Genomic DNA, 25,812 nt, shown 5'->3' with positions numbered 1-25,812 from the left:
ATAGGCCGATATTTTGGGACACAATTAGAACACTTTCAAATTGTTTAAGGGTGATATTTGAATGATAATTTAGGCTAATTCGGGTACAGGCAAAATTGACGCTGAATTTATGGTGTAAATGAATTGCTTGGAGAGAATGTTTCTTTGCTGCTGTGGCATTTACTTCAGGATACCGACATTAGTGATTTCTATTGACAATATCATGACAAGGTCGAGGGCCACGCGCATCTCTTTGGTGCTGCTCACTCTCTCTGTTCTCATAAACCCTCTCTAGCTATCCTTTTTAGGTCAAGCACACAAGCACTATGATGTGTTGAAATCTATCTGTGGGGTTTTAACCACACCCACCACATGCCCAACTCTATCACTTGTTGATTTGCTTGTTTCCCTATGGCTCAGTGCCTTACGCAATGAGAATTGTTTCTCTTGTGTTCTGGATGATAGCCTCGTGACAAGACAAATGCTGAGGGAGTGTTAGTCCCAGCACAGATTGTGGAGACTCTTGAACATTATATAAAGAGCTGTACATCATTTCCATTCAGCAAATGTCTCAAGCTCTCTACATGTTGTACCTCAAACCTAGGTTGATGACCTAAACTCTTCTGAATTACTTCCTGCAGGGTCAAGCTCAGGCATTAAAAGTTGAAGAGGTCATTGTTCTGAAAGGAGCAGGGATATTGTTCTAGAGGCTTGGTGTTGCACCAGAGAAAGATTGAGAGAATCAACCAGGAGGGTGCGTAAACAGAGGCCAAATCTGACAAATGTGAGGCGGACTCTGCAGACTGTTGGTGGCAGTTTTGACACCACCTGGAGGTGCCAACGAAGGAGGGGGAGAAGTTGCCCACTCCCCCAGCACTTCAAAGTATTGCATCCACACCTGCTGTGCAGGGCTCCGCAGACTGCTGGCAGCAGTTTGGTGGACTCCAAATCCTAGTGACACACACGCGGGGCACCAATGAAAGAAGGGGAGGGGGCACCACCCTCTCCCCTAGTGCTTCAAAGTGCTGCATCCATGCCCATTACACAGGACTCTACAGACTGTTTGTGGCAGTTTTGAGGGGCTCCAAGCCCCAGTAACACTCGTGCCAGGAGGCACCAATGAAGAAAGTTGAGGAGTTGCCCTCTCTCCCAGCGCTTCAAAGCGCCACATACTTGGCCACTCCCTGGGATGCACATGGGCCTTTCACCTGTCATCACCCAGAAGAGGCAAGGCTGCGCCAAACCCTTTTGATTCTTGTTCTCGAGCCTGCAGTGAGTGTTTCCATCTGGAGCTCAAGATTTGCCTTTGTGGCCAGGGCTTTGGCTGTAAAAAAAATGGTAATGTGTAAATTGCAAAGGGATAAAGAAACTACTCCTAAATAAACACATGGCACTACCCTAGACTCTTTCCTAGTATGAGCTGTGAGAGGTTATCGACAAAGAATGTGGAACATTGCTTATTGCTGGAGACGGGAGAGTCTACGCAGAGACATCTAGGGTCACTTAGAGGCTCTGGGATGAAAAGGCTTCTCGAGCACCACACAGGCCCCCGCCCAAGAAATAACAGACTCCATCTTCCCTAGCTAATGCAATGCCAAATCTTGATCCACTAGATGCCAGTGAGGGTGGTCCCACTAACAACAAAAACAAAGAAAGCTAAGCAAGCAGGCCAACACAGGGCCCCTAGAGCCACTAGGGCAGCTTAGGTGCATAGTGCCATGGACAGCATGCTTGATCTATTATAACCACCCAATTCAGCTAAAACATTGGTGTCTCAGATCATGCATCCAACCTTGATTGGGATTTTATTTTTGGTAAATTACAGCACATGATGACCGTGAGGCTTTCTCCGATTTTAGACGGATAAGTAAATTGGGAGCTGTTGTTTATCAGCTCCTGAAGACTCATGATAACATAAAAGATTAAAGGATCTTTGTTCAGGACCCTGCACAGGCTATTACGTCACACGTTTTGAGTCCTGCTGCTGCCTTAGCTCATTGTTCACTGCAGGCTGCTCAACCCTCAATGTGTCCTTGCATCACTATCCCTCTTGTTACTCATATAAGGGGTTCCGTCACTAAGGAAAAGGGGAATCAAGGCATGGTCATGTTGGGGGGTAACTGAACATTTTTATTTATTTTCATATCGTAGCTCATCAAGGTAGACACCCAACTACTTTAGGTGACTAATTATTTACATGGAAGAAGCAGGATGGAAAAATCAAATGAAGTGCATAATAGAAGTGCAAAGATGAACTTTATGTGGCCCTGTTCATCGTGGTAAATATAGACTTACATGTCCCCACTACCCCTGAAACCATGAGGAAGAAGTACATACATGAGTGTTAAGTTATTATTAGTAACTTTACACACACTGATGGAGGTCATCACCATTGAGACAGAGATCTCTCTATGGTAAAGTATAGGGACAGTTTAAAAAAAAGTTTATTATTACCATGTAAACAGATTTTAATGTTAAATATTATGTGAAATAAAGTTCTAGATATTTTTTAATCCTAGAACAAATAAATAATATGTTACAGCGTTATAATTTTAAAACTGTATTAACAAATGAATTCATTTAAATATATTTACTTAATGTATAACTATTGAGTTAAAATGTTAATATAAAATATCCCACCTACAGTAAAATATTTATTTGTTTAATATATCTAAAGGACTTAAAGACATGTACATAATGTTTTAAAAGTTAAAATAAGTTAATTTATTTCTGTTAATTTTGTAATGCTTTTGAATGTGTTAACTTTAAAAGTACATCTTGTAAATAGCAATGAGCTTAATCTTTTAAGAGTGGGGGTTTGTCTCTCTCTAAACCCCTCCTTAACCCCTCCATAAGCCCCTCATATTTTAACGTAAGTATTCTTAATTTACCAGTCTCTCCTACTGTCCCTTTCACATTTACCACAAAAACATCTGTGCATGTCTTCGGAGATCTCCGTAACCAGGGCAGAGATTTCCGTATAGAAAAAAATTAGCGATAGAGCCAGAGGTGTCCCCATTTAGGTTAGTGTAAAGCACTTTGTAGTACATAAGTAGTGGTATTGTAGTACAAATAAACAGACTACAAAGTGCAGTTTGTGAATAGGGCCCCATTCTTATTAAGAAATGTGAAATCACATGTCATTATGTCAAACTGTTTATCCAAAGATCCTACCGGCCACAAAAGCCTATGACATTTTAGTCTCTTTTAGGGGGATTTGGGAAGTTAGGCTTTAAAATGCAGTAGTTGGCAACTTGTTCTAAAAACTATTTTGAGGGCAAATTACGCTTTTCATGACTCAGACATATGCAATTACATTTTTCTGAACCTTGTCAGAAAGTCAGGGTTAGAAACTGGTGACTAATGCATTTCGGGGCACTTATTGAAGCAAGTGCTCCTAAACAAAAACAGCAAAGCCTTTTAGAAAAAAATGTATATGAAGGGCAAACAAGAATCTGGCAAATCACTTGTTTTCTTGCACGAGTAGCATAACCAGTCCAGATTTCTTTAAACTTTAGACATTGTAGAATGTTTTATTTTTCTAATGGGAGAAAAAGGACAACAAATCATAAAACGGAAAGAAAAATATCCTCGCTTCTCACGCATGTAACGGGGAAATGTAAAAAATATGCAAAAGGTTGGTTTCAGCTACACGATGGTTGATGCTTTGATGATTTCAGGGAGGTAAGGCTTGTGATGTTTTAAAGTCATTATTTTATCATTTTTTCAGAGGGTGTCATCATATTTGCAAGCCAAAGAATTATACTCAATGCATAACTCTAAATTTTAACCAGATGGCAAGACATTATTATATATACTAACCTGCAGAGAATTTAGAAGCGAAAATATTACGTTGAGCGCATAGTCATTTGTTATCAATGTTCCTATTCCAAATCCCCAGGTCAGGCCTAGCAGTGGTGTTAAGATGGCGACACTTTTAGCAATCTTGACCAGCATGCTCCTCTCTTCTTTTCTTGGCTTATCTCCAACAGAAGGTCTCAGTAGTGTTATGATGACCACAGCCAGTATGATGAAATTAACAGCAACAATGGCTAAGGCGGGTATGACAAATGCAAGGAATGCCCTGGTATTCATGATGTTAAGCCAACAGCTATTGCCTTCTCTGTAATAGTTCTGTGGCCTTGTAGAAGCTACGCTAACAGCGGATATGAGGAGGGGGCATCCGTAGCCCAAGGTAAAAGCTATGGCCAACATAGATGTCTTCCTCATATCATTCAAAACAAAAACCAGGCGATAAAAGAGAATGAGGCCCATGGTGAGCATCCAAAAAAAAAGTGCAAGGTAGAAAAAGTGGATAAAAAATGTTGCAGCGTCACAGGCGTGTGCTGTGCTGGTCATTGCATCGGTGTAAATTTGATTAGACAGTTGTGGTGTGAGGCTTGCTCCAATGATGAACCAAATATCAGCAATCAGAAGTGATACAGCGATGTTCACGAAGCACACATGCCGCATGTAGGAGGTTTTATTTTTGGTAACAGATTTCCAAACCAATGCCTCAATTATGAGGCAAACAACTAGGCTTCCCATGGAAATGCCCACACCAATGTAAGTGATGTACTCTAAGGCATCCTGTTTTCGTTTTTCTTCATCTGTTGGATTTCCTCGAGATGAGAGGGATGGTGAGGATGACATTAATATTGAGAATGCAGTCAAGTGATCACATGTACAAAGGACTTGGTCTTCTTCCTCGGTGGCTCTGCAGCCCGAGGTGTTCCACTCGCCTGATCCGTTGACGTTGAACATCCAGAAGACGCAGGACGCATGTGATAAAGAGCGGTTGATTTTCTCAAACGTCATTGATATATTAAAATCTTCCCTTGAATTGGTGCCGTCCTTGTCTCTCACAACTGTTGACATCAACAACCCATTCACAGACTGATTCAGGTTTCCTGTCAAAATGTTGCTTAATGATAAATAAGCAATGGTGATCAAACTGGAGCTACGAATACTCGCCAGGGTCTCGTTAGGAATGACCACTTGCCCTGTTGCATTTCCGAAAGCAAAGACTTCTTTATAGCTGTCAGTCTCATTAGTGACAACAATGCCTTTCAAAATGATGGTCTCTGTCTTTCGTGTGATGCTTTTGTTTATCTGAAGCCCTTTTGAAAATGTCTCTGTGGACTCAAGCAGCCTAGAGCCGCCCTCAATCCTCCGTGCTTCATTCACAGCTGCCCATGTGGTTTGGTTCTTCACAATCACATCTGCTGTAATGAGAAAGTTCTGTAACAAATAGAAAAAAATAATAAGGTTACATGACAACATTGAAAAATCAAACAACAGATATGCAAACACAGTACAAAGAAGTTGTTATAGAAATGACGCCATAAAATACCAACTTTGTGCCGTATTGTAATGTTTATTATTTGTAAAGTGCAGACAAATGTGAGGGCTCAGCTTCTAGGGACAGCAAACAATGTAACAGGTAAAATCAGATAACCAGTCTCTGTCAAGATAATGTAAGAGATATAATACAGACTTGTAGAAATACATTGTTAGACCTGGCATCCTTGGTGTGGTTTCCCCTTACTTTTTCCTCATGACCTCCTCTTTTCTGACTTCATTTTTGTTGGCTTTAGGATTCAGTACACTTTACCATTGATGACCAGTGCTAAAGTGCAGGCGCCCTTTACATTAAAACATGGTGAGATTGGCTTATCCACAAGTGGCATATTTAATTTACTTGTAAGTCCCCAGTAAAGTGCACTATATGTGTCCAGGGCCTGTAAGTTATATGCTGCTATTGGACCTGCAGCACTGATTGTGGAACCTTTTAGAAAGTTAGTATTTTCTCAATTTAACTATTATGTGCCTCTTCCTGTCTCTGTAAACAAGTCTGAGGTGGGTGACAGTTGGGCTTTAAGAATTCCCTTTAGAAAGTCTCACACAAAGGGATCAGGGATGTGACATTTGCATCCTGATGGCCCATCATCAGGCTGATGGGTCTCCTGGGCTAGATGAGAGGGAGGAGCTGACACACCTGAGTAGGGCTGTGCCTCTCTCCACACAAAGTCCTGCAAGGCCTACTGTACAGTGTCTGCAGAAAGAGAAGGAAGGGCTGGGACAATGTTCACTTCAAAGGCCTCTATTTGAAGTCTCCCCCACTTCAAGGCACAAGTGGGTATAAGTACTGGGCCTCAAACCCCACAAAATCAGAACTATGATGAAACCAAGGACACTCTGCCTGGAAGAAGAGATGCTGTTCTGTAGGAGGTGCGGCCACTTACTATCTGCTTTGCTGTGTTGGCTTGCTGCCTGCTGATTGTTGTGCAGTATGAGGGACTGCCTCTTTGCTACCTAATTTGCTCGGTTGGCATGCTGCCTGCTGCTTCTTGCCTGGGAGTTAGAAGGACTGAATCTGCTCTCTACATCCTTAAACCCACATTTCTCAAGGAGCTTGCTGGCTTTCCCACTTTTCTTGAAGTCTCAAGGCCATCAAAGACTTCCTTCAAATTTGCCAAGTGTGAGTCCTCCCTTGCCTGAGGTACCAATCCATGCCAAGGCCTCAGAAGTGGGTTCTGCAGCTGTTTTCTTCAAAAAGGGACACATCAAGACCATTGTGCCACCGCCGCATTGCCTTTTTGACAACAACACAGGACTTGATTGTGAGGTTCAACCACGCACCCCACCTCTGCAAAGTCATCAACATCTCCTTCGAGACCGCGACCTACCCTGAAAGCTGGAAGCATGCTGAAATCAAACCCCTACTCAAGAAACCCATGGTGGACCCGAGAGACCTCAAGAACGTCCGCCCCATCTCCCTGCTCCCATTTCCGGCCAAGGTCATCGAAAAGACTGTCAACAGACAACTGACCCTCTACCTCGAAGAAAACAACATCCTGGACCCATCCCAGTCAGGGTTCCGCAGCAACCACAGTATCGAAACTGCCCTCGTCGCCGCCACCGACGACATCAGGGCCCTGCTTGACCACGGCAAAACCGCGGCTCTCATCCTCCTGGACCTCTCGGCCGCCTTCTACACCGTCTGCCACCACATCCTACGCACACGCCTCCACAACGCAGGGATCCGAGATAACGCCCTAGAGTGGATCACCTCCTTCCTCTCTGGCAGAACCCAGAGCGTCCGCCTCCACCCTTTCCGCTCCGAAGTCTCCAAGATGATCTGTGGTGTTCCCCAAGGATCGTCCCTCAGCCCTACACTGTTCAATGTCTACATGGCCCCGCTCGCCCACATCGCCTGTCTACACAACCTCAGCATCATCTCCTACGCCGACGACACACAACTGATCCTCTCCCTCACCAAGGACCCCCTCACCGCCAAATCCAACCTCCACAATGGAATGAAGGCTATCGCCGAATGGATGAGGAACAGCAAACTGAAGTTGAACTCAGATAAGACAGAGGTCCTCATCCTTGGCACCAACCCCTCAGCCTGGGACGACTCCTGGTGGCCGACTGCTCTAGGAGCACCCCAACACCCACCAACTAAGCACGCAACCAGGGCGTCATCCTTGACTCAACACTCTCCATGACCAAGCAAGTCAGTGCCATCTCCTCATCCTGCTTCAACATCCTCCGCATGGTCTGCAAGATCTACAGATGGATCCCCACAGATACAAGAAGAACAGTCACCCAAGCCCTCGTCAGCAGCAAACTTGACTACGGAACCGCCCTCTATGTAGGAGCCCCGACCAAACTCCTCAAACAACTGCAACGCATACAAAACACCTCCACACGCCTGATACTCGATCCCCACCGTCACAGCCACATCACTCCCCTTCTGAAAAACCTACACTGGCTCCCCGTCAACAAAAGGATAACCTTCAAGCTCCTCACCCACGCACACAAGGTGCTCCACAACACCGGGCCAGCCTACCTCAACAGACGACTCAACTTCTACATCCCATCCCACCAACTCTGCTCAGCCGACCTCGCCCTTGCCACCGTCCCCCGCATCCGAAGAGCGACTACCCGAGGCAGATCCTTCTCCGACCTCGCCGCCAAGACCTGGAACAACCTTCCCCTGCCCCTACGACAGACCGAAGACCTACTGACTTTCAGAAAGCAGCTCAAGACCTGGCTATTTGAGCAGTAGCAGTACCCCCCGCCCTCAGCATCTTGAGACCCTCGGGGTGGTAGCGCGCTTTACAAATACACTGATTGGTTGATTGATGCAGTGCTGATCAAAGGACATCACTGCATGGCTCGATGATGATGCATCAATGCAACTGTGAGGCTCTGTTAGAAATGGGGTCTCTAGTTGGCAGAGGTATACACCTTGTCCAAAAAGGGATCACAATCCTAGTCAGGGTAAGTCACACACAATCCAAATTATCCTGTGCCCACCCTCTGGTAGCTTGGCACTAAGCAGTCAGGCTTAACGTGGAAGGCAATGTGTAAAGTAATTGTGCAACAAATCATGCAATAACACAGTGAGAACACCACAAAAAGACACCACAGAGGTTTAGAAAAATATAAGATATTTATCTGATTTAATTAAGGTCTAAACGATCAAGATTTGATAATCACAAGTTGAAATATCACTTTTGTAATCATAGGTAGAGTCTTAAAAGCAACAATTGTCTCTTGGAAGCACAAAGTACCTGGTTTGCATCAAAATTACACGCACGAAGACCGCAGAGAAGGACGTGTGGAAGAAGGTAGGTGTGCATTGGTGTTCTGGGCGCACACAGACAATGCATTGATTATTTTCCATGCGGCATGGGCTTTGTGCCGATTTCCGGCGCGCAGGCTTGAATTTTCTTTGCTATGCGGGTCTTTTGATGCCCAGGGATGAAGCGCGGAAATCCTGGGCATGCGGGACAAAGTCACAGCTGTTGTATCGATCCGGTGGGAGAGGCGGTGGAAGTTTTGCCACAAGGCTGGAGCTATGTTGATTTATTTCACAGGAAGTCAGGCTGCGTCGTTCCAGCTCGGCGATGTGTCGATCTGGGGGCTGAGCGTCGAAGTTCCAGTCGCAACATTGGTGCTGCATCGATCTCCACTCGTGGAGCCGGCTGCTCATTCTGCTTCGGCAATACAGTGATTTTATCACAGCTGGACAGGCTGTGCATCGATTCCAGCAGGCTGTGGGTTGATTTTTGCCTCACAAGGACTTTCCTTGCAGAGATAAAGGCCCTCATTACGACCTTCCGTCCGCCAAGATCGGACACCAGACGGACGCCAATGCAGCCGCACCCCTGCCACGGCCATTTGGAGATCCCCGCAAGGCCAGCGGGCGGAAGCCTGGTTTCCACCCGCCGGCCCAGAAGGGATCTCGGCCACAACACAGGAGCCGGCTCCAAATGGAGCCGGCGGTGTTGCGGCCGTGCGACGGGTGCAGTTGCACCCATCGCGCTTTTCACTGTCTGCATGGCAGACAGTGAAAAGCAGCACGGGGCCTGTTAGGGGCATGGGCATGGGCAGTGCAGCGGCCCCCAGGGGCCCCGTGACTCCCCGTACCACCAGCCTTTGGCGGTAGGGGGACTCGTAATCCCTTGGGCAGCGCTGCAAGCAGCGCTGCCCTGGCGGATTACAACTGCCGGGGCCATTGTGGTGGGAAACCGCCGGCCCCGGCAGTGCGACCGCGGTACTTCTGCTGCGGTCGTAATCCCATGGGAAGCACCGCAAGCCTGTTGGCGGTGCTTCCTCCGAAACAGCCCTGGCGGTCTTGGACCGCCAGGGTTGTAATGAGGGCCAAAGTCTTTTCAGCCCTGAGACTTCAGGAACAGGAGGCAAGCTCAATCCAGGCCCTTGAAAGGCCACTTTTAAGCAGAGCCAGAGGCCAGCCAGGCATCAGGGTAATAGCAATGCAGCAGTCCTTTACAGCAAACCAGTCCAGGTGAGTCCGTTGGGCAGCCAGGCAGCTTTTCTTGGCAGATTGCAGGTTCTGGTGCAGAGTGCCTTTCCCAAGAAGTATCTAGTTTGGTACGGTCAGGGACCCAGTTTATGTACTCAAAAGTGCCTTTGAAGTGGGGTAGATTCAAAAGAGTGGTTTTGAAGTGCACAAACTAGAACCCTATCTGCCAGGGTCCCAGTAGGGGGTTTGGCAGACCCTTGTGTGAGGGCAGGCCACTGTCCTTTGAAATGTAAGTGTCAGACCCTCCACCCTTCCAGCCCAGGAAGACCCATTCAGTATGTAGATGTGTGCAGGTGTGATTGAGCATCCTGTGTTTGTGGTTGTCTGGGTGAAATGCACAAGAGAGCTGTCAATCAGCCCAGGTGTGGATTGGAGACAGACTGTAAGGCGCAGAAGGATTTAAGTGCTGAGAAATGCACACTTTCTAAAAGTAGCATTTCTAAAATAGTAATATAAAATCCAACCTCACCAGTCAGAAGGTTACCATTCTGGACATACTAAATATGACATGTTTACCCCTTTCTAATCCGAATCTACCACTGAAACAGTTTATGAGAGTAGCCTTAATGTTAGCCTATGAAAGAAGCAGGCCTCACAGCAGTGGAAAACGAAGTTAGCAGTTTTCCACTACCAAGACATATAAAACACATAGATACATGTCCTGTCTTTTACCCACACAGCACCCTGTCCTCTGGGTTACCTAGGCCCTACCTCAGGGGTGACTTATATGTAGAAAAAGGGGAGTTTAAGGCTTGATGATTACTTTTAAATGACATGTCGAAGTGCAGTGGAACTGCACACACAGGCCTTGCAATGGCCGGCCTGAGACATGGGTAAGGGGCTACTTAGGTGGGTGGCACAATCAGTGCTGTAGGCCCACTAGTAGGATTTAATGTATAGGCCCTGGCACATGCAGTGCACTTTACTAGAGACTTAAAAATAAATTAAATATGCCAATTGGGTATGAGCCAATGTCACCATGTTTCAAGGGAGAGAGCATATGCACTTTAGCACTAGTAAGCAGTGGTAAAGTGCGCAGTCTTAAAACCAGCAAAAAAACTGTGTTAAAAAGTGGAGGGAGGCAGGCAAAAAGTTGGAGGTGACCACCCTAAGACTATCAGGTCTACCAGGCTCCATGACTACGCATCTACCCGCTTTCCTAACTCTTTGATGCTGATGCTTGCTCCATCCAAGGCACTGTTTTCAGCTGGCCCTGTGTGGATCTTGTCGTCAGCCTCCCCTCCATCTCAGTAGGCCTGAACTTTTGATTTAGCCAGGTCTAGTGTGACCTGAAGTAACCTTTTTGCTCTATTTACTTTTAGGCACACTTGGCACTTTATTCTTTAACAACTCATAATTTGCCTTCTACTTAATGGATTTTTGTCGTTTTGGTCTTGCTTTGCTCTGATAAATATTCTCAATTTTTTGTAAACTGGCGTGGAGTCATTTTGTGGTGTTTTCACACAGTTACTGTAGTTAAAGTATTGCACAGATATTTTACTCATTACTTCTTAAGTTAAACCTGACTGATCTGTGCCAAGCTAGCAGAGAGTGAGCACAGGTTAATTTAGGTTGTGTATCTGAATCATTCCGACTAGGATTGTGGTCCCTAGTTGGATTGGGTGCACACGTCTGCCAACAACTCAATTTCTAACACATATAACATGAGTTTGAGGTTCACAGAAGACAATAATAGGATATGCAACTTTATGTAGAACAAAACAGTTCTGGAGGGAAAGGCTAAGGGCAATTCATATGGAATTATTCCGCGACAGGGCAGCTGAAGTTATTACGTTCCTTCTGTCTGCTACACAATCAAGTTTCATTTTAGGTTACTCTCCAAACTGGTTAATATTTTAGTCTAGTCTTAGGTATTTTGGGAAATGTGTTCCAGGGTTTTCCACTCCTGTTATATTTAGTGATCCTTAACCTAATCTGGACAGGACCTATTTTGGGATGAACAATTTGTGGTCTGTACAGGAATGAAGCATAAGTGTGGAAATGTGAAAATTATGTGTATGTGCCGTCTAAATGTCCAAAATCCTGATTTTATATTTTTCGCTTTTTTGTGAGCAGCAAATGAAAATGAGATAAAACATGTATTCATGTTTCCTATTCTTTTTTCACAAACCAGAATCACTGGAGAGCGCATTCTTAGCACAAAGTAAAAAATGTACAAAACAACGTTCTGTAATAATTCTATACTTTCTGCAGTAAATGGGTGCAAGAACATAAATGATGAAGCTGGTTACCATCAATGTAACATATAGGCCCTCATTACAAGTGTGGTGGTCTTACCGCCGTGGACCCGGGAGTAAAGACCTCCGCATTACAAGTAGGCCGGTTTGGCTGAAGCCAAACCACCACAACAAAGCCTGGCCTGCCAGTGTGGTTGCCCCAAGGCGGTCGGCAGTGACCTCTTCTGGGCTGGCTGCTGGCCTCAGAACGTCTGCTGTATTAGGAGGAAGCATACCGCCAGGCTTTTCTTGGCAGTTGCCCACCACAAAAAGTCTGGCGGTAACGGACCCAATGACAGGAATCCCCATTCCTGTTGCTGGAACACGCACCCCCACGTCCACAAACATGCAGACACCCATTCACACACTTGCAAACACCCCCCATCCGCACACACTTGCAAACACCCCCCACCCAGCTGCACACATCCATACAAACACCCCACCCGCTCCCGCACTCCCCTTGGCAATAATTCACACCCACGGCCCCTCCACACATGCATACATTCACACAATCCACCCCCTCATTCGCACTCTTGCACACAGCCCCACCCTAAACCCGCTCTCTTGCACACAGCCCCCATCCTCACTCTTGCACACACACCCCTCATCACACTCTTGCACACAGAGACCCCAATTTGCACAGATACACTTGCACACAAACACCCCATTCGCACATATACATGCACTCAGACAGATACCCCCACCCCTCTGCATTCAAACACACACTGAATTACACCCCAACACATCCCCCTCACCTTGGCTTCCATGCGGATACACACCCTCCATGCTCACATACATACACACATGCACTCATGCATACATGCATGCACGCACCACACACATGAACCCAACACCCCCCTCCCTTTTGGACGCTCCATTTACCTGTTTCGGCGATGCGTTTGTCCAGGAGGGGATGGGTCCTGGCTTCTGCCACCGCCAGCACCCCCATACAGCACACAGCACACCGTATTACACACCGTATTACGCCCTGTTGGCTTGGCATGGCATGGCGTGGCTGTGCTCACAGTGGTACCATCTCTCTTCCTCTGTTGGCCAGGCTGACGGGGTCAGATATCCACCCATAAACGGGCAGAAATCCAAAGCAAGTCCAAATACGGTAGTCTTTGGGCCACCAACACTGGCGGTCTGTTGACGGCAGAGGCTTTGGCAGTCTTTTAAAATGACCGCCAAAGTCATAATGAGGGCCATTGTCTTCAATAGCAGCAGGGAATGTATGACAGTGAGCAAAATCAATTAATTGCCTGCATACATTTATAGCAGGACTAGGTTTAGATTCAGCATTCGCTGATATTAGGATCCAGATCATTGGTTAACCTGAACTCTAGTGCTGTATTCTTTGTGTCCATTCCAGGCTTTATCACTTTTTGTCACCTGCAATAGTTTTGGTCATATTTGGAAGTATCAATGGAAAAGTAGATTTTCAAGATCTTTACAATAGTTTTGGTCATATTTGGAAGTATCAATGGAAAAGTAGATTTTCGAGATCTTTTTTAAAGTTTTAATAGGAATTCATTGTTACAGCTGGAGGGATGGAGCTGCAAATGGAGAATATGGAGCGTATGATAAGGACTACTTAAAAGTTCTTGTTTTTTGGTAAAGGCGGGTTTCTTTAAAAGGAGCTTATGTACATCCGTATGAGCGGAAAACTACCTGAGATGACTAGTTAGTGTACCAGGTAGTTAGTAACTCTCTCAGATATGATCCTGTGAGCTATACAGGCAAGTTGATTAAGCTTCTGGCCTCAACGGGAAGACATTTAGGTTGATTAGGATAGGGGTTATGTGGAATGACCTTCTGGCACTGGTTATTGGCAGGGCTTTCCAATGAGGGCTGCATTTAGGAGGGCCCGGTAGATTCTGGGATGCCAGTTTGGGTGCATGAACATTAGAGAATTTGACATATGAGCCTAGAGTACACACAGATACATAAGTGTTTGACTTTAAATGCTTACAAATTGAATATACTGTGGTGGGTAAGTTGTTTATCTGTAATGTGGGGGCAGCATCACTAATGTCACATTGTCCAAGCACGTCCAAACTATCCTCTTCCCTCTAGCAGATAAGGTAGTGCTGCAGATGTTCATGTGGGCTCTGGTAGAACATAATGTAGGTATTGTGTATCACAGGAATGTTAGGGATGTGCCCAGAGAGGGGAATTGGTGGTTCTGTATTTAGTTCCTACTCTACATCAAAGATGCACTGAGACTCACTGGGCTCTGCATCTTCTTCCTTGGTTTAATCTTAACTATTGTGATGAGAGATGCATGTTGTGGAGGAAAATTAATATCCATTATTGAACCCATTCTAAAAGGAATTTGTTTCTGGGAATAGGCATCAATATTATGAAACAACTGTATGTGTTCTGCAAGTTATCAACGGTTTCTTTAATGTCCTGTAATTTTTGGTTTCTGGGAAAGTGAGCAAACCAGTGCATGACTCCAATACCTGTAATTGTTAAGTACCCGCACTAGCAGGCATGAGTTACCAGCAGGAAGTTGAGCATGTGACACTTGTGCCAGTGCATGGTATCTCTCACAGTATATACTTTCCAACTTTGGACACAGTGACTCTGCAATGACATTACTCGCAGCCTGGTGTTTGTTGTGATGGTGGCTGTTGCTTAACCAAGGCATTGCAAATGGACAAGTAGGATTCCTCACCTATAATGAAACAATGATATTTAATTAAAACCTGGGCAAACTGTCCATGTTCCAGAGAATCTGACATATTGAAATTCTGATTTATCAGCCCTAGTGATTGCCACTGGATTGACTTCGCAAAAATTACTCAGCACCTGACGTATTTGTGGAACTGTGGTACTCTAGTCACAAACTTGGAAAGAACTCACATTCTGATAATTGTGACAAATTGATGTTCTAAATGATCAGCGTTGCCGTCATTATAGATAAAAACCCAAGGACATCCATTTTGTATTGGGTTCCCAATGTTTATCAACTTCAAAAAGTACTAGTTGACAATGACACAGGCGAATTTTATTGAGTTTGCATTGAGGAGAATATTGTGATTATAACTACTGTTCAATCTCAACTATCTCAGCTGCTTCTATCACAGAGGCTTCTATTTCCCAAATGCCAGCATTTCTGTTGGAGAAAGGAGACCCAAATCTAAGTGCAATGGAATCATTTTTTGACTCCTACCTTATTGCTATTGGAATGGAGGGCTATATATGGAACCTTGGATTAACTAAAAATAGGGAACACAGAACGGGAAACATAGGATGTCAGCAATTATACAAGAGAAACATTTTGGCACCTGCATCAATGCGGTTCTTGATAAGAGAAAATGGAGAAAGTGGAGAGTTATATGGTGTGCCTGAAAACATTGGATCGTATATATGATTCCGGAAATCACACCCATTTCCTGATCAGAGATCAATAGGTGAGGTGTATGAGAAGCCAAAAGGTTCAAGAAAAAGGCCCTCATTACGACCCTGGCGGGCGGCGGAGGCCGCCCGCCAGGATTCCGCCCTCCATAATACCGCTCTGCGGTCAGAAGACCGCGGAGGGTATTATGAGTTTTTCCCTGGGCTGGCGGGCGGTCTCCAAAAGACCGCCCGCCAGCCCAGGGAAAAACTCCCTTCCCACGAGGATGCCGGCTCGTAATCGAGCCGGCGGAGTGGGAAGGTGCGATGGGTGCTACTGCACCCGTCGCGTATTTCACTGCCTGCAAGGCAGACAGTGAAATACATTTTGGGGCCCTCTTACGGGGGCCCCTGCAGTGCCCATGCCGTTGGCATGGGCACTGCAGGGGCCCCCAGGGGCCCCGCGACTCCCCCTCCCGCCATCCGGTTCCCGGCGGGAGGGTGAGTCGGAATCCCCAAGGCTTGGAGGATTCCTTGGGGGCAGCGGGAAACCGGCGGGAGACCGCCGGTTTCCCTTCTCTGACCGTGGCTAAGCCGCCGCGGTCAGAATGCCCCGCGGGGCACCGCCGGCCTGTCGGCGGTGCTCCCGCGTGCCGCGGCCCTGGCGGTTACAAACCGCCAGGGTCGTAATGAGGGCCAAAGTGTTGGTGAAAATCCCTGATGCCAAAGACAATGTGGCAATAGTGGAAGGGATGCAGAACACGACAGGTGGGTGCAGGAGATTGTGAGAAAACCACAGTGATTAGGTGAATGCAGTGTCAGTGGTAGCAAGTGACTGTGTTGGGAGTGATATTGGGGTTAAATGAGTTCAGAGGGTTAGCACTGGATACCAACATTTTCAAGTTGTTATGGAGAATAAGGAACACAGTGGAAGATGCCATAGGTGTTGCAATCAAGGACATTTGTCCAATAGCCCTGAATGTTTTGTGAAGAATTCCACTTGCAAGTGATTTGGGAAGAAAGGTGACGAAACCAGTGTCTGCAAGGTTGGAAAGGTTCAAAATCTTGGATGTGTCACAGAGAGGGTGAAGAGAATGGTTATCAGGTCGACAGAGGATTGATCTGTTAATTGTGAAGTGGTAGTTATGCCAGACTATGACGTCATATTGATTCTGGCTCTTCATATATCAATATAGATTATAGGTAATGGGCTCCACATTTTGTTTTGGTTGGAGGTTGCTTTGTCATTACCAGATATCAGTCATGTGAGCTATGGGGGAGAGAAGATCGATGTTTTGGGTTATACAGCAGTGGAGATACAATTTTGCAATAGAGACACTCTGCAGGGGTCTTACGGGAGAGTGTTGTGAAAGATAGAGACAATTTGTTTGGTTGGTAGTTTCAGGGTGACATGGGAATCATACCAACCCCAATGCACCTGAATAGTTTGTGTTCATATCTAATGGGGATGATGAGTTGAATACCTTTCTAAAATTGTATAGGAAGGAACCAGTATTGTTGAGAAAGTTTGACTACAAGATCATCTTGAAGAACAGTGCTGTGTCTTGTGGCCATAATGTCAGAAGACTTGCAAATCTGATGTTGGGACCCCTGAAGGAGGAACTTCAGAGGCTGGTAAGGCTAGGAGTGATTGAGGAGATCAAGTAATCTGCATGGCTTGCACCCTTTTGTTTTGTTACCAAAAGGGGGCTAGGGTAAATGCTTTGGAATATGCTTTGATCTCAGGGACATTAATAAACAGATATGGGCAGATTGTCAGTGCTTTCCAGCATCTCTGAAGCATTGCCCATGCTTAGTGATGCAAGTTTCTTTAGTGTTGTAGATTTATCATCTGCTTATCTCCAGCTCTGGCTTTGTACTTCCTTCCGTGCACTTTGAAGAAATATTTTAGGACTTGTTCTTCTAGGATGATAGTCTTGTCTTCGGTGAGCACAGGGAGAGCCCTGATAAAATGTTAAGGTTGTTGATGGATTCTGACTTCAATTTGAATAAAGAAATGTGGAGGTTCTGCATCAGTACTGTATTTTATCTGGGTCACACCATTTCAGGGGAGGGTGTTAGCCCAAAGACGGAGTTAACTAAAAGTGCTGTGAAGGCCCCCATGCCTTGTGGCATAGACTAGGTGAGGTCATTCCTTGGTCTTGCTGGTTTCAATTCCACGTTTACAGCCACTTTTACTAGTATGATGCAGCATCCGAGATTGTTACATAAGAAGGGAGTGGCATTTGAGTGGTCTAATTGGGGTGGAGAGGATTTGAGGTCTGTTAAAATAGGGATTAGCTGCATGCCTATTTTGGACCATTTTTAAGAGTACAAGACTGTGTGGATGATGGAGGTCAGCATCAAGGGCATGGGCACCATCTTATCATAAGTTGTGGAGGAGGAGAAAGATGTGACATTTACGTTGTGCTCCTTTAAGGGAGTAATCAAATTAGATGCCTTGGCTTGCATCTGGACAAATTAGCTCTTTTAATTGTTTTCTGTAGGCTTTGGTGTTCACTGCCAGGACTGATCATTCATCTCCCATTTAGTTCCTTTGAGGCAAAGAAGGGGAATATTTGACCCTGTGGATAAAAAGGTGGGCTGAGGGAAAACAATTTTAAATTGAAAAATCTACCAGCAATGAAAATCGAGAGGCGGTCCATTTGTCACAGTTGCACATTGAGAATCAAAGCGCTGTCCAAGACTTATTGAGAGTGAGTTGGGTGAGGGAGGAGGACATCAGTGAAGATGAATGGAAGCAAGCAGGAAAGAAGTTATTTTCCATTCTGTCAAATAATTTGTGGTTAGAGTATGGCAAGAATTTATGGATATTCTGGAGCTGGTTAATGTCTTCTGGAATGTGCATGAAGTGATAAGTGTATCTGAGGGTAAGCTTCCAAGAGAAACTAGGCTGCTACTAGCTCCAGTTGATTTAAGGAAAATGTTATTATCTTGGCACACAAGGGTCATTTAGAGAACAATAAAACCAAGGATAAAATTAGGGAACTCTATTGTTGGCTGCAGGTGGATCACCAGGTAGCTTGTGTAATCAAGGACTGTATAAGGACAGTGTGACTTATTCAGGTCCTCTTTCTCCTGTGGAAGTCCCAGATGAAGCATTGATAAGACTGGGTCTGGACATCATGACGCCTTTTGAGTTATCATCTCTGATAGAACGGGGTGTGTAGTTGCTTGTAGACTACACTTCAAAGCAGGTTGTGGCCAGGTGTGTGAGCACAGTGCACACCAGAGGTGTGATAGAGTTCCTAAAGGGTGAATTTGCACATGAGGGTATATCAAACAAGCATGTTACTTACATTTGGTAATGCTCTTTCTGATGGATACTCTATTTAACTTCAGATCCCTCACCTTGAAATACCCCTTTCTTTCTGCACCTTCTGATTTGGATGCATAGTCCTGCTCCTGTTGTTTATGGAGGTTTTCAGAAGACTTCTAAGCAGTTTCAACAGTGAGCTAGGAAATTATGTCCCCAAGCAACACTACAGGTTTGAAGCCATGTTGCAACTGCAGCAAGCCTAAATTTGTGATGTACCCTCACAAGTTGTCTCTTTGTCAGTTCTTCAAAGACCACTAAGTTAGGCAGTAAGTGCAACCTCATGCACCCAAATATGATCTGAGACTGGGAGGTGAAGCTGTATGTAGGTCCCACTTATGCTCTAAGTCACGGGCACAAACCTGGTGCTGAGGCCAGTACTGCAACTGCTGAACTTCACGGTCACATTTCTCTGGTGAGTTGAAGTCCAAATCCAAGTGCAAGCATAAGAAAAGAAAGCAGGACTCAATGCCATCCTGTCACTCTAACTCTAATGGCGAGAAAATGTCAAGATAAAAATCACATTCCATTGGGATCACTGGTCACTGAGGAGATTCCTCAGCTGATCCATATGTGTTCCAAATTTCCTAGGCAAACAAATCTGTGTTTAGAAGTATCCATCATAATGTGTAGTCATGGTCAATGGTGTCCAGTATGTTTCTTTGGAGATAAGCAAGTTCCTATGTGATGTTTTTGATAGTTCACTAAAAGACTACCAATTATTTTCCCCAAGCCAATGGTCTTGCTGTACGCACGAACAGGGTTGTTAAGTCCTGTGTCCAGAGAGTAGCATATTTAAGGGAGTCACTCAATGGTCTTTTGAAAGAAACCTAGGGAGCACACTGCAATGCCCCTAACAGTGTAAGCATCAGCTCTACTTAGTAAAGGGGTAAATTGATAACACTGACCTAGCCTGCTCTAATTGGTAATCCAGTAGGTGTGCTACAGTGAAAGTAGATGCTGTTTCTTCCAAGAGTGTGATTTACTGAGAAGAATGACAAAGATCGCTGTGATGCAAAGAATGGTGTTAAGAGCTTTAAGATGTTGGTGATCTTACCAGAGTAAGGAAACCATGCATGGTGAAAAACTTAATGTCTAATTTCATGGGACCTTTCACTATAAAGGAGGTGAGGAGAAATGTTATGTTGCTGGACAAGGGGACGTCAGAGCAGAGACCCAATGCAACTTCACAAGATTCACCTCTACATCCTGGCGAAGCAGTGATTCCACTAGTTCTGTTACTTTGTCTTGGAAAGATACCTATTGCAGATCAATGATAAGACACTTATGGTAGAAGGACTTTGAAATTGAATACAACCTTCACCTTTTGGCCCGTTGACTGGTGATGAGAGTTGTGGCTATTTCACCTATGGTTTGCTCAGGGAAGAAGAGATGATTCTGTTTTCTTGTCCCTATCCACCATAACCTTTCCTTTTCCATGTTTTTGCATGTGTTGCTCCCTCACATTGTTATATCGTGCAGATTTGTAGAGTGCACTATCCCCAAGGAGGGTATCCTTGTGCTGAGCAGATACTAGTCTATCAAAACCTATGGTCTAGTGGTTCTGCTCGAAAAGCCAAGTCTATAGCTTCTTGTGCAATTTAAGAATTGAGGAGGAGGTGCATCAACAGGTGCTAACATGCTTTAAGAGCTATGAAGGAGAAGGCATGACTTCCAGATTTGGTTTTCCGTATGCCTGGAATGGTGGCAAAGAGGAGTCTAGACAAGCAGAGGTGTCTGGAAGGTTTGTGAAAGCAAATGTAATTGTTGAGATATGCCTGGCCTTAGATATGTAGTGCCTTGAAAATTTGGGTGAACACTATGAATTGTGCTCGCTTGTGTATGGGGAGCCAATGGAGATCCTTCAGGTGTAATGTGACGTGAGTACTGTGTGGGAGGTTCAGAGTAATTTTGTCTGTTAATTTCTGAATGGTCTGCAGCCTTCAGGTATCCTGGCATACTGGGTGTTCCCATAGTCCAGCTTGCTTGTCATGAGGACATGCATAATGGTTTTTCGGGTGATGATTGGGAACCATTTGAAAATCTTCCACAGCATCTTCAGGGTATGGAAACATGAGGCGGTGATAACATTGACTTGGAATATCATTTCTAGTTTGCTGTTGATGACAATCCTGAGGTTCTTGAAGTTGTTGGACCTAGCTCTGTTGGCTGTCAGCTAGAATCCCACGGTGAAAAGGTCTTCCAAAACATCACAATTTCAGTTCAACGTCATCCAGTGATCACTTAAAGTCATGCAGGCATTGAACTTAATCTCTTTACTGGGCATCTTGCTTGTGATAGAGTGTATGAACTGTGTGTCTTATTGTTGTTGGTCCAAGCTCTGTTAGCCACCAATTGGAGTCCCGTGGTGAAGTCCTCTTCCTCAACAACACAATTTTGGTCTTGTCAGTTTTCAACTTCAGACAGTTCATCTTCATCCAGTGGGTGATTTCAGTCATGCAGTGCAGTAAAGTCATTATTTGCGCCCTGATCACCTCCAATTTTTGAGCGATACTGGTGGTTACTGACTCTGGAAATGCCCCTTAATTTGCAAAGATAACCTGCCTGTAAGTCTCTAGTACACTGCAGGGCATGTAGGTTTAGAGACTCAAGTGGACTTGATACATTTAAGTGTGCGCTACTGTGGTGGCTTGTGTCATTTTAATGTGAGGCCTGCCTTGCAGGTTGATTTTAAAATACAACTATGTCCAAATTCAACTTTGAAATTAAAAGTACTTCCACAGTCAAAAACAACTTTTTATTGCATTTAAGTCACCCCCCAAATTCTGACCTAGTTGTCCCAGGGGGAGGGTGCATTGCTGTAACAAGCAATGGAAATGCAATAGGTTTTGCATTTGCTTGAGTCAGAGTTATTGGTGTTGCAAAGGACAATGCCTTTTACCCATTTGTTATGGAGTGAATATATGTGGTGTGTAGTGGAATTATGTGGGCTAGATTGGAATTGTTAGTTGTCAAATTAATTGTATGGTGTGGAAATCTGTGTTGTGGAGTGGGTTTGTATTGTATAGTGGAATTATGTGGTATGGTGTGCAGTGGAAATATGTGGATAGTAATTATGTGGTATTGAGTGTACAGGAATTATGTGGGGTGGGATTCTGTGTTATGGAGTGTAATTATGTGGAATCTTTTTTGTGATGTGGAGTGGTATGGAATGGAGTTTAATTATGTAGTGTGCTGGTGACTTTTGCGGCATGATGTGGAATTCTGTGGTGTGGATTAGATGTATGTGGGGGTTTGCTTGGCTTAGGAGTTGTATGTTAGTTTGTACTTGTCACTCTAGCCAGCATTTCAAGGTGTCCACTATCACCTAATTAAACAGCAAACTTTCTTTTAATAAAAATTGTGTTATTTTTATTTCTGTATAGCTGATATCTCTCTACCCAAACTCAACAATATCCAGTTCTTAAACTAGTCAAACGAGTCAGCAGATCAGCGAGATCCCATTTATTACTTCCAAACTTGTGTTACATGGGCATTTCAAAGGCTGACACTAATGTAATCCCAACCACACAGTCTTTAGATATCTGCAGGGTGCCCTATGCACTCAAAACTGTAATGATGCTGAGAGAGCCCGGTGGCCCCGCAGAAGCTGATACAGTACCCCCGTTTTTTTTTGGGTGGGAGGTGGGGTTTTGAGGCACTGTGCAAGTGTGTGCGGTTAAAAAGGCATGCAGCTTTTAAATATGGTGGCAATAAATGCAGTGAAGGTATGCCTGTGGGCCTGAAACTCTCAATCTCCAAATAAATTTAAATGTAAAATACGCAAGACACAGGTGAATTTGGTAAGCGGCTGCAAGACTTCTCAGAGGAAGTATGCAACAGTTAATTGTTTTAAGAATCCTTATGATGACGAGCAGGTTGCAATAGTGGCCTCATATCGAAATAGTAGAGCAATGTGCGGAACTGCATAGATCAGATGGAAATATGTGGGTTACAGTACGGATAGTATTGGGGAGATTTGAAGAGATGACTGCAATACTACGGATGAGTGTAACTGGTGAGATTCGCTATCTGTTCTTATTCCCCAAAACCCAGTGACCAAGAGAGGGAGTGAGCACACTAAGTGGCAGAAGGGATGCACAGCCCAGGAAAAGATGGGGGGAGCAGCGCAGCATTCAAGAAGAGTACGAGAGAGCGGGGCACACAGTAGCACATGTGAAAAGCACTGTTATGAAAAATAGTTGTGCTTGTAAAATACGTTCATGGATAAATTCCCAGGTAGACTATAAACAATGCGTGCAATCTTACCACCAATCGCTCCCATGTGGTGAAGTTGCTTGACTTGCTACCAAGGTTTCCTTCTAATTATGGGCTGAGCCTACCATCTCCTTCTCCTTGTCCCGCACACACGGAACAGGGGTTGTAATAAAGAAATCAAAGAGGGGGACGGAACCATTACAAGCAGAACCCACTGAACAGGAGAGGGCAGAGGCATGCTAAGTGGCAGAAGGGACGTGCAGCACAAGAGGAGCTAGGGGAGAAGCAGCACAACATGCACACAAGTCACAAGCTGAGCCTCCCATCACCTTTGCTTTGACTTGCACATACTGAACCGGGGCCGTAATGGTGGAGCCAAGGGCAGGGTCAGGGTAAGTCACAGAAGAGATGCACAGCACAAGAGGAGGTGCAGCGTGGCATACACGAAGTGTCAGAGAGGGCGGGGTACACAGTAGCACTCATGAAAAGCACTGTTCTGATAAACAGTTGTGCTTGTGAAAAGCACTCGTAAATAATTGCCAAATTAGTTCTGAATTCTGCCAAAGTAGTACAACGCCATTCTCGGCTTGGTCACTGTTCTATCTGGCAGGATGTGGTGCTCCTCGGGTGCTCACACACAACCAAGGGCATAGATGTTTCAGCAGGGAGTACAGGCAGTGTACTCAGTCACACAGCAGCATGCCAAGAGGCTGGCGGCAATCGGGTGTGCCTCATTATGTTCCAAAGCCATTATCTGCTTGTTCATGCTGCCAAGTAGAAGGCTACTGAGTAGGTAGGCACTGCTACTTGGGCAGTAACTGAAGAGAGAAAGAAGGGACAAAGTGGGAGCATCAACCACTAACAAGCAAGGAGTTTTTATAGGGCACTGACATAGAGAAATGAAAAGCAATGGCAAGCAATGGGCAAAGTTGAACTCCACAAACCACATACAGCAGGTCGCTAAGCGACAGGGCAAGTGCTGTCTAGGCCCGACCTAAAAATCAGGGACAATATAAAATATGTTTCATAAATCCTAGTAGGAAAAACAGCAAAAGTTGTGTTTCCCTATTGTAGTGCTGCTAGCACTCTTTATAAAACAACAGAGCTGGCTGGAAGAAGTCACCTGCCAAGCCATATAGAGGATCACCACAGCTGACCGGCTGAAACTGGATTTTTCATGAGCTGTGTAGGTGCATTGTGGGAAATTGAGTCTTAGCCCCTAAGAAGCAATCCAGAGTCTCTGAAGCCTAGGCTGAAGATACTGGACCAATATTTTCCCCAAAGGAACTCAGAACCAACAAGATTTTAAAATGTGGATACCTTCTGCAAAGTCTTAGAAAAAAGTTCCAGGAGGAGACCAGCTTGACGTCAAGCGTCAATCCACTGTTGACGACTTGCAAATCAGCTTGACTGCACTGGGTTGTCCAACTAAAAGATGCAGAGCTCCGTGCTGTTGAAAACAAAGACTTCCAGAGGCTCACGAGGCAGCAGGCCGCAGTCATCAGATCAAACTCTGGATCTCAGGAATCTGAGGACTCGTCGACAAGAGAAAAGCTCCAAGAAAAAGACTATGGCCGAATGTAAACTTTTGATCACGTCCTAGCCCTCAATCTATAGTACCCGCTCTCCATAGTGGTTAGCCTAAAACTCTGACTTTCTCCTGGTCCAGTGCAATCAGTTAGCTATAAGAGGCGCTTTATGGTTTTTGGTGCTAGAATGTACAACTTTTTATTTAATCTTTACAAATTCATATTTCCGGTTCCTTACATTGGATCTTTGTCATTTTAAAGTCATTTTAAATATAAAGGTATTTTCTATTTTTATAAATTGGTGTTGGAATTTTATTGTGTTGTTTCTTTTACTTATTTACTGTTTTGGTAATTTTAAATATTTGCACCTGCCTGTCTCCTAAGGTAAACTTGACCTCCAATTTGATAAGCTACCAAGGGTTAAGCAAGGATTAATTCACTAAGACTTGATTGGACCTTTTAGGGATTGTGATATTATTACTAGGTGAAGGTGAAAACCCCCACTCACTAATAGTCAACATTCCTGTTTGAAGGCATTGAACTTGATCTGAGTACTGGGCGTCTTGTCTGTGATGGAGAGAATGAGCTGTCTGCGCCTGCGTAAGAGAGAATGTTGATGTCATGAGAGTGGATGATGCTGGCTACAGGGATCATGTATGTTTTGAAGAGGGTCGGGCTCAGGGAGGATCCCTGCAAAATTAGATGAGGCTGTGGGCGTCCGTGGTGCATGTTGTCAGGCTGACTGGGTCTTTCCAGTATGGAAGGAGCAGATCCATCAAGTGTGTGTCCTTCAATTCCGATGTCATGTGGGTTTTGCATGAGGATGGAGGGGAAACACTGCAGAGAGGTCAAAGAGAATGAGGACTGTTGTGTCTCTTCAATCCAGGGTCATTTACATGTCATCCATAGCAGCAATGAGGGCAGTTTCCGTTCTGTGGTTGGGTTTGAAACCAGACTAAGTGGTGTTGAGGAACTGGTGGTCACTGAGATATTCTGTACAGTATCTGTTGATGATTTTCTCTAAGACTTTGGCCCTGAATGCTATCAGGGAGAAGCATTAGTTTCTCATATTTCTACCCATGTTTTTTCCCTTTATGGAAGGTGTGTGTATGTTGTGCCTGTTCCTTGACTATGGGCTCATGTAGAACCTAATGTACTCATCATGTGTACCATAGGGATGTTGGGTGTCATATAGGCTACATTGTCCATAGGATTATATAGTGGCACTTTGTGGAGTAGCTGCTCAGTGGTGAGTTGGTGGCCCTGTACTCCATTCCTGCTCTGCGTTAAAGGTCTGCTGAGGTTCATCTGGGTTCTGCATCTTCTTTCCTG

The 25,812-nt window shown here is 44.9% G+C and overlaps 1 protein-coding gene across 3 annotated transcripts in view; it reads right to left on the bottom strand.

Moving 5' to 3' along the window:
• The window catches only part of LOC138296692 (adhesion G protein-coupled receptor F5-like), a 1,076,691-nt gene that overhangs the window by 53,691 nt on the left and 997,188 nt on the right, over positions 1-25,812 (bottom strand). For all 3 annotated transcript variants that reach the window (XM_069236057.1, XM_069236058.1, XM_069236059.1), the window contains one exon: positions 3,802-5,220. In XM_069236057.1, the coding sequence (XP_069092158.1) occupies positions 3,802-5,220 (1,419 nt within the window). The remainder of the gene's footprint in view (positions 1-3,801; positions 5,221-25,812) is intronic.

This window comes from Pleurodeles waltl, chromosome 5 (genome assembly GCF_031143425.1).
Source record: "Pleurodeles waltl isolate 20211129_DDA chromosome 5, aPleWal1.hap1.20221129, whole genome shotgun sequence".
Lineage (NCBI taxonomy): Eukaryota > Metazoa > Chordata > Amphibia > Caudata > Salamandridae > Pleurodeles > Pleurodeles waltl.
Note: the sequence above shows the minus strand (reverse complement) of the source record. Positions and strands in the feature narration are given on the sequence as shown.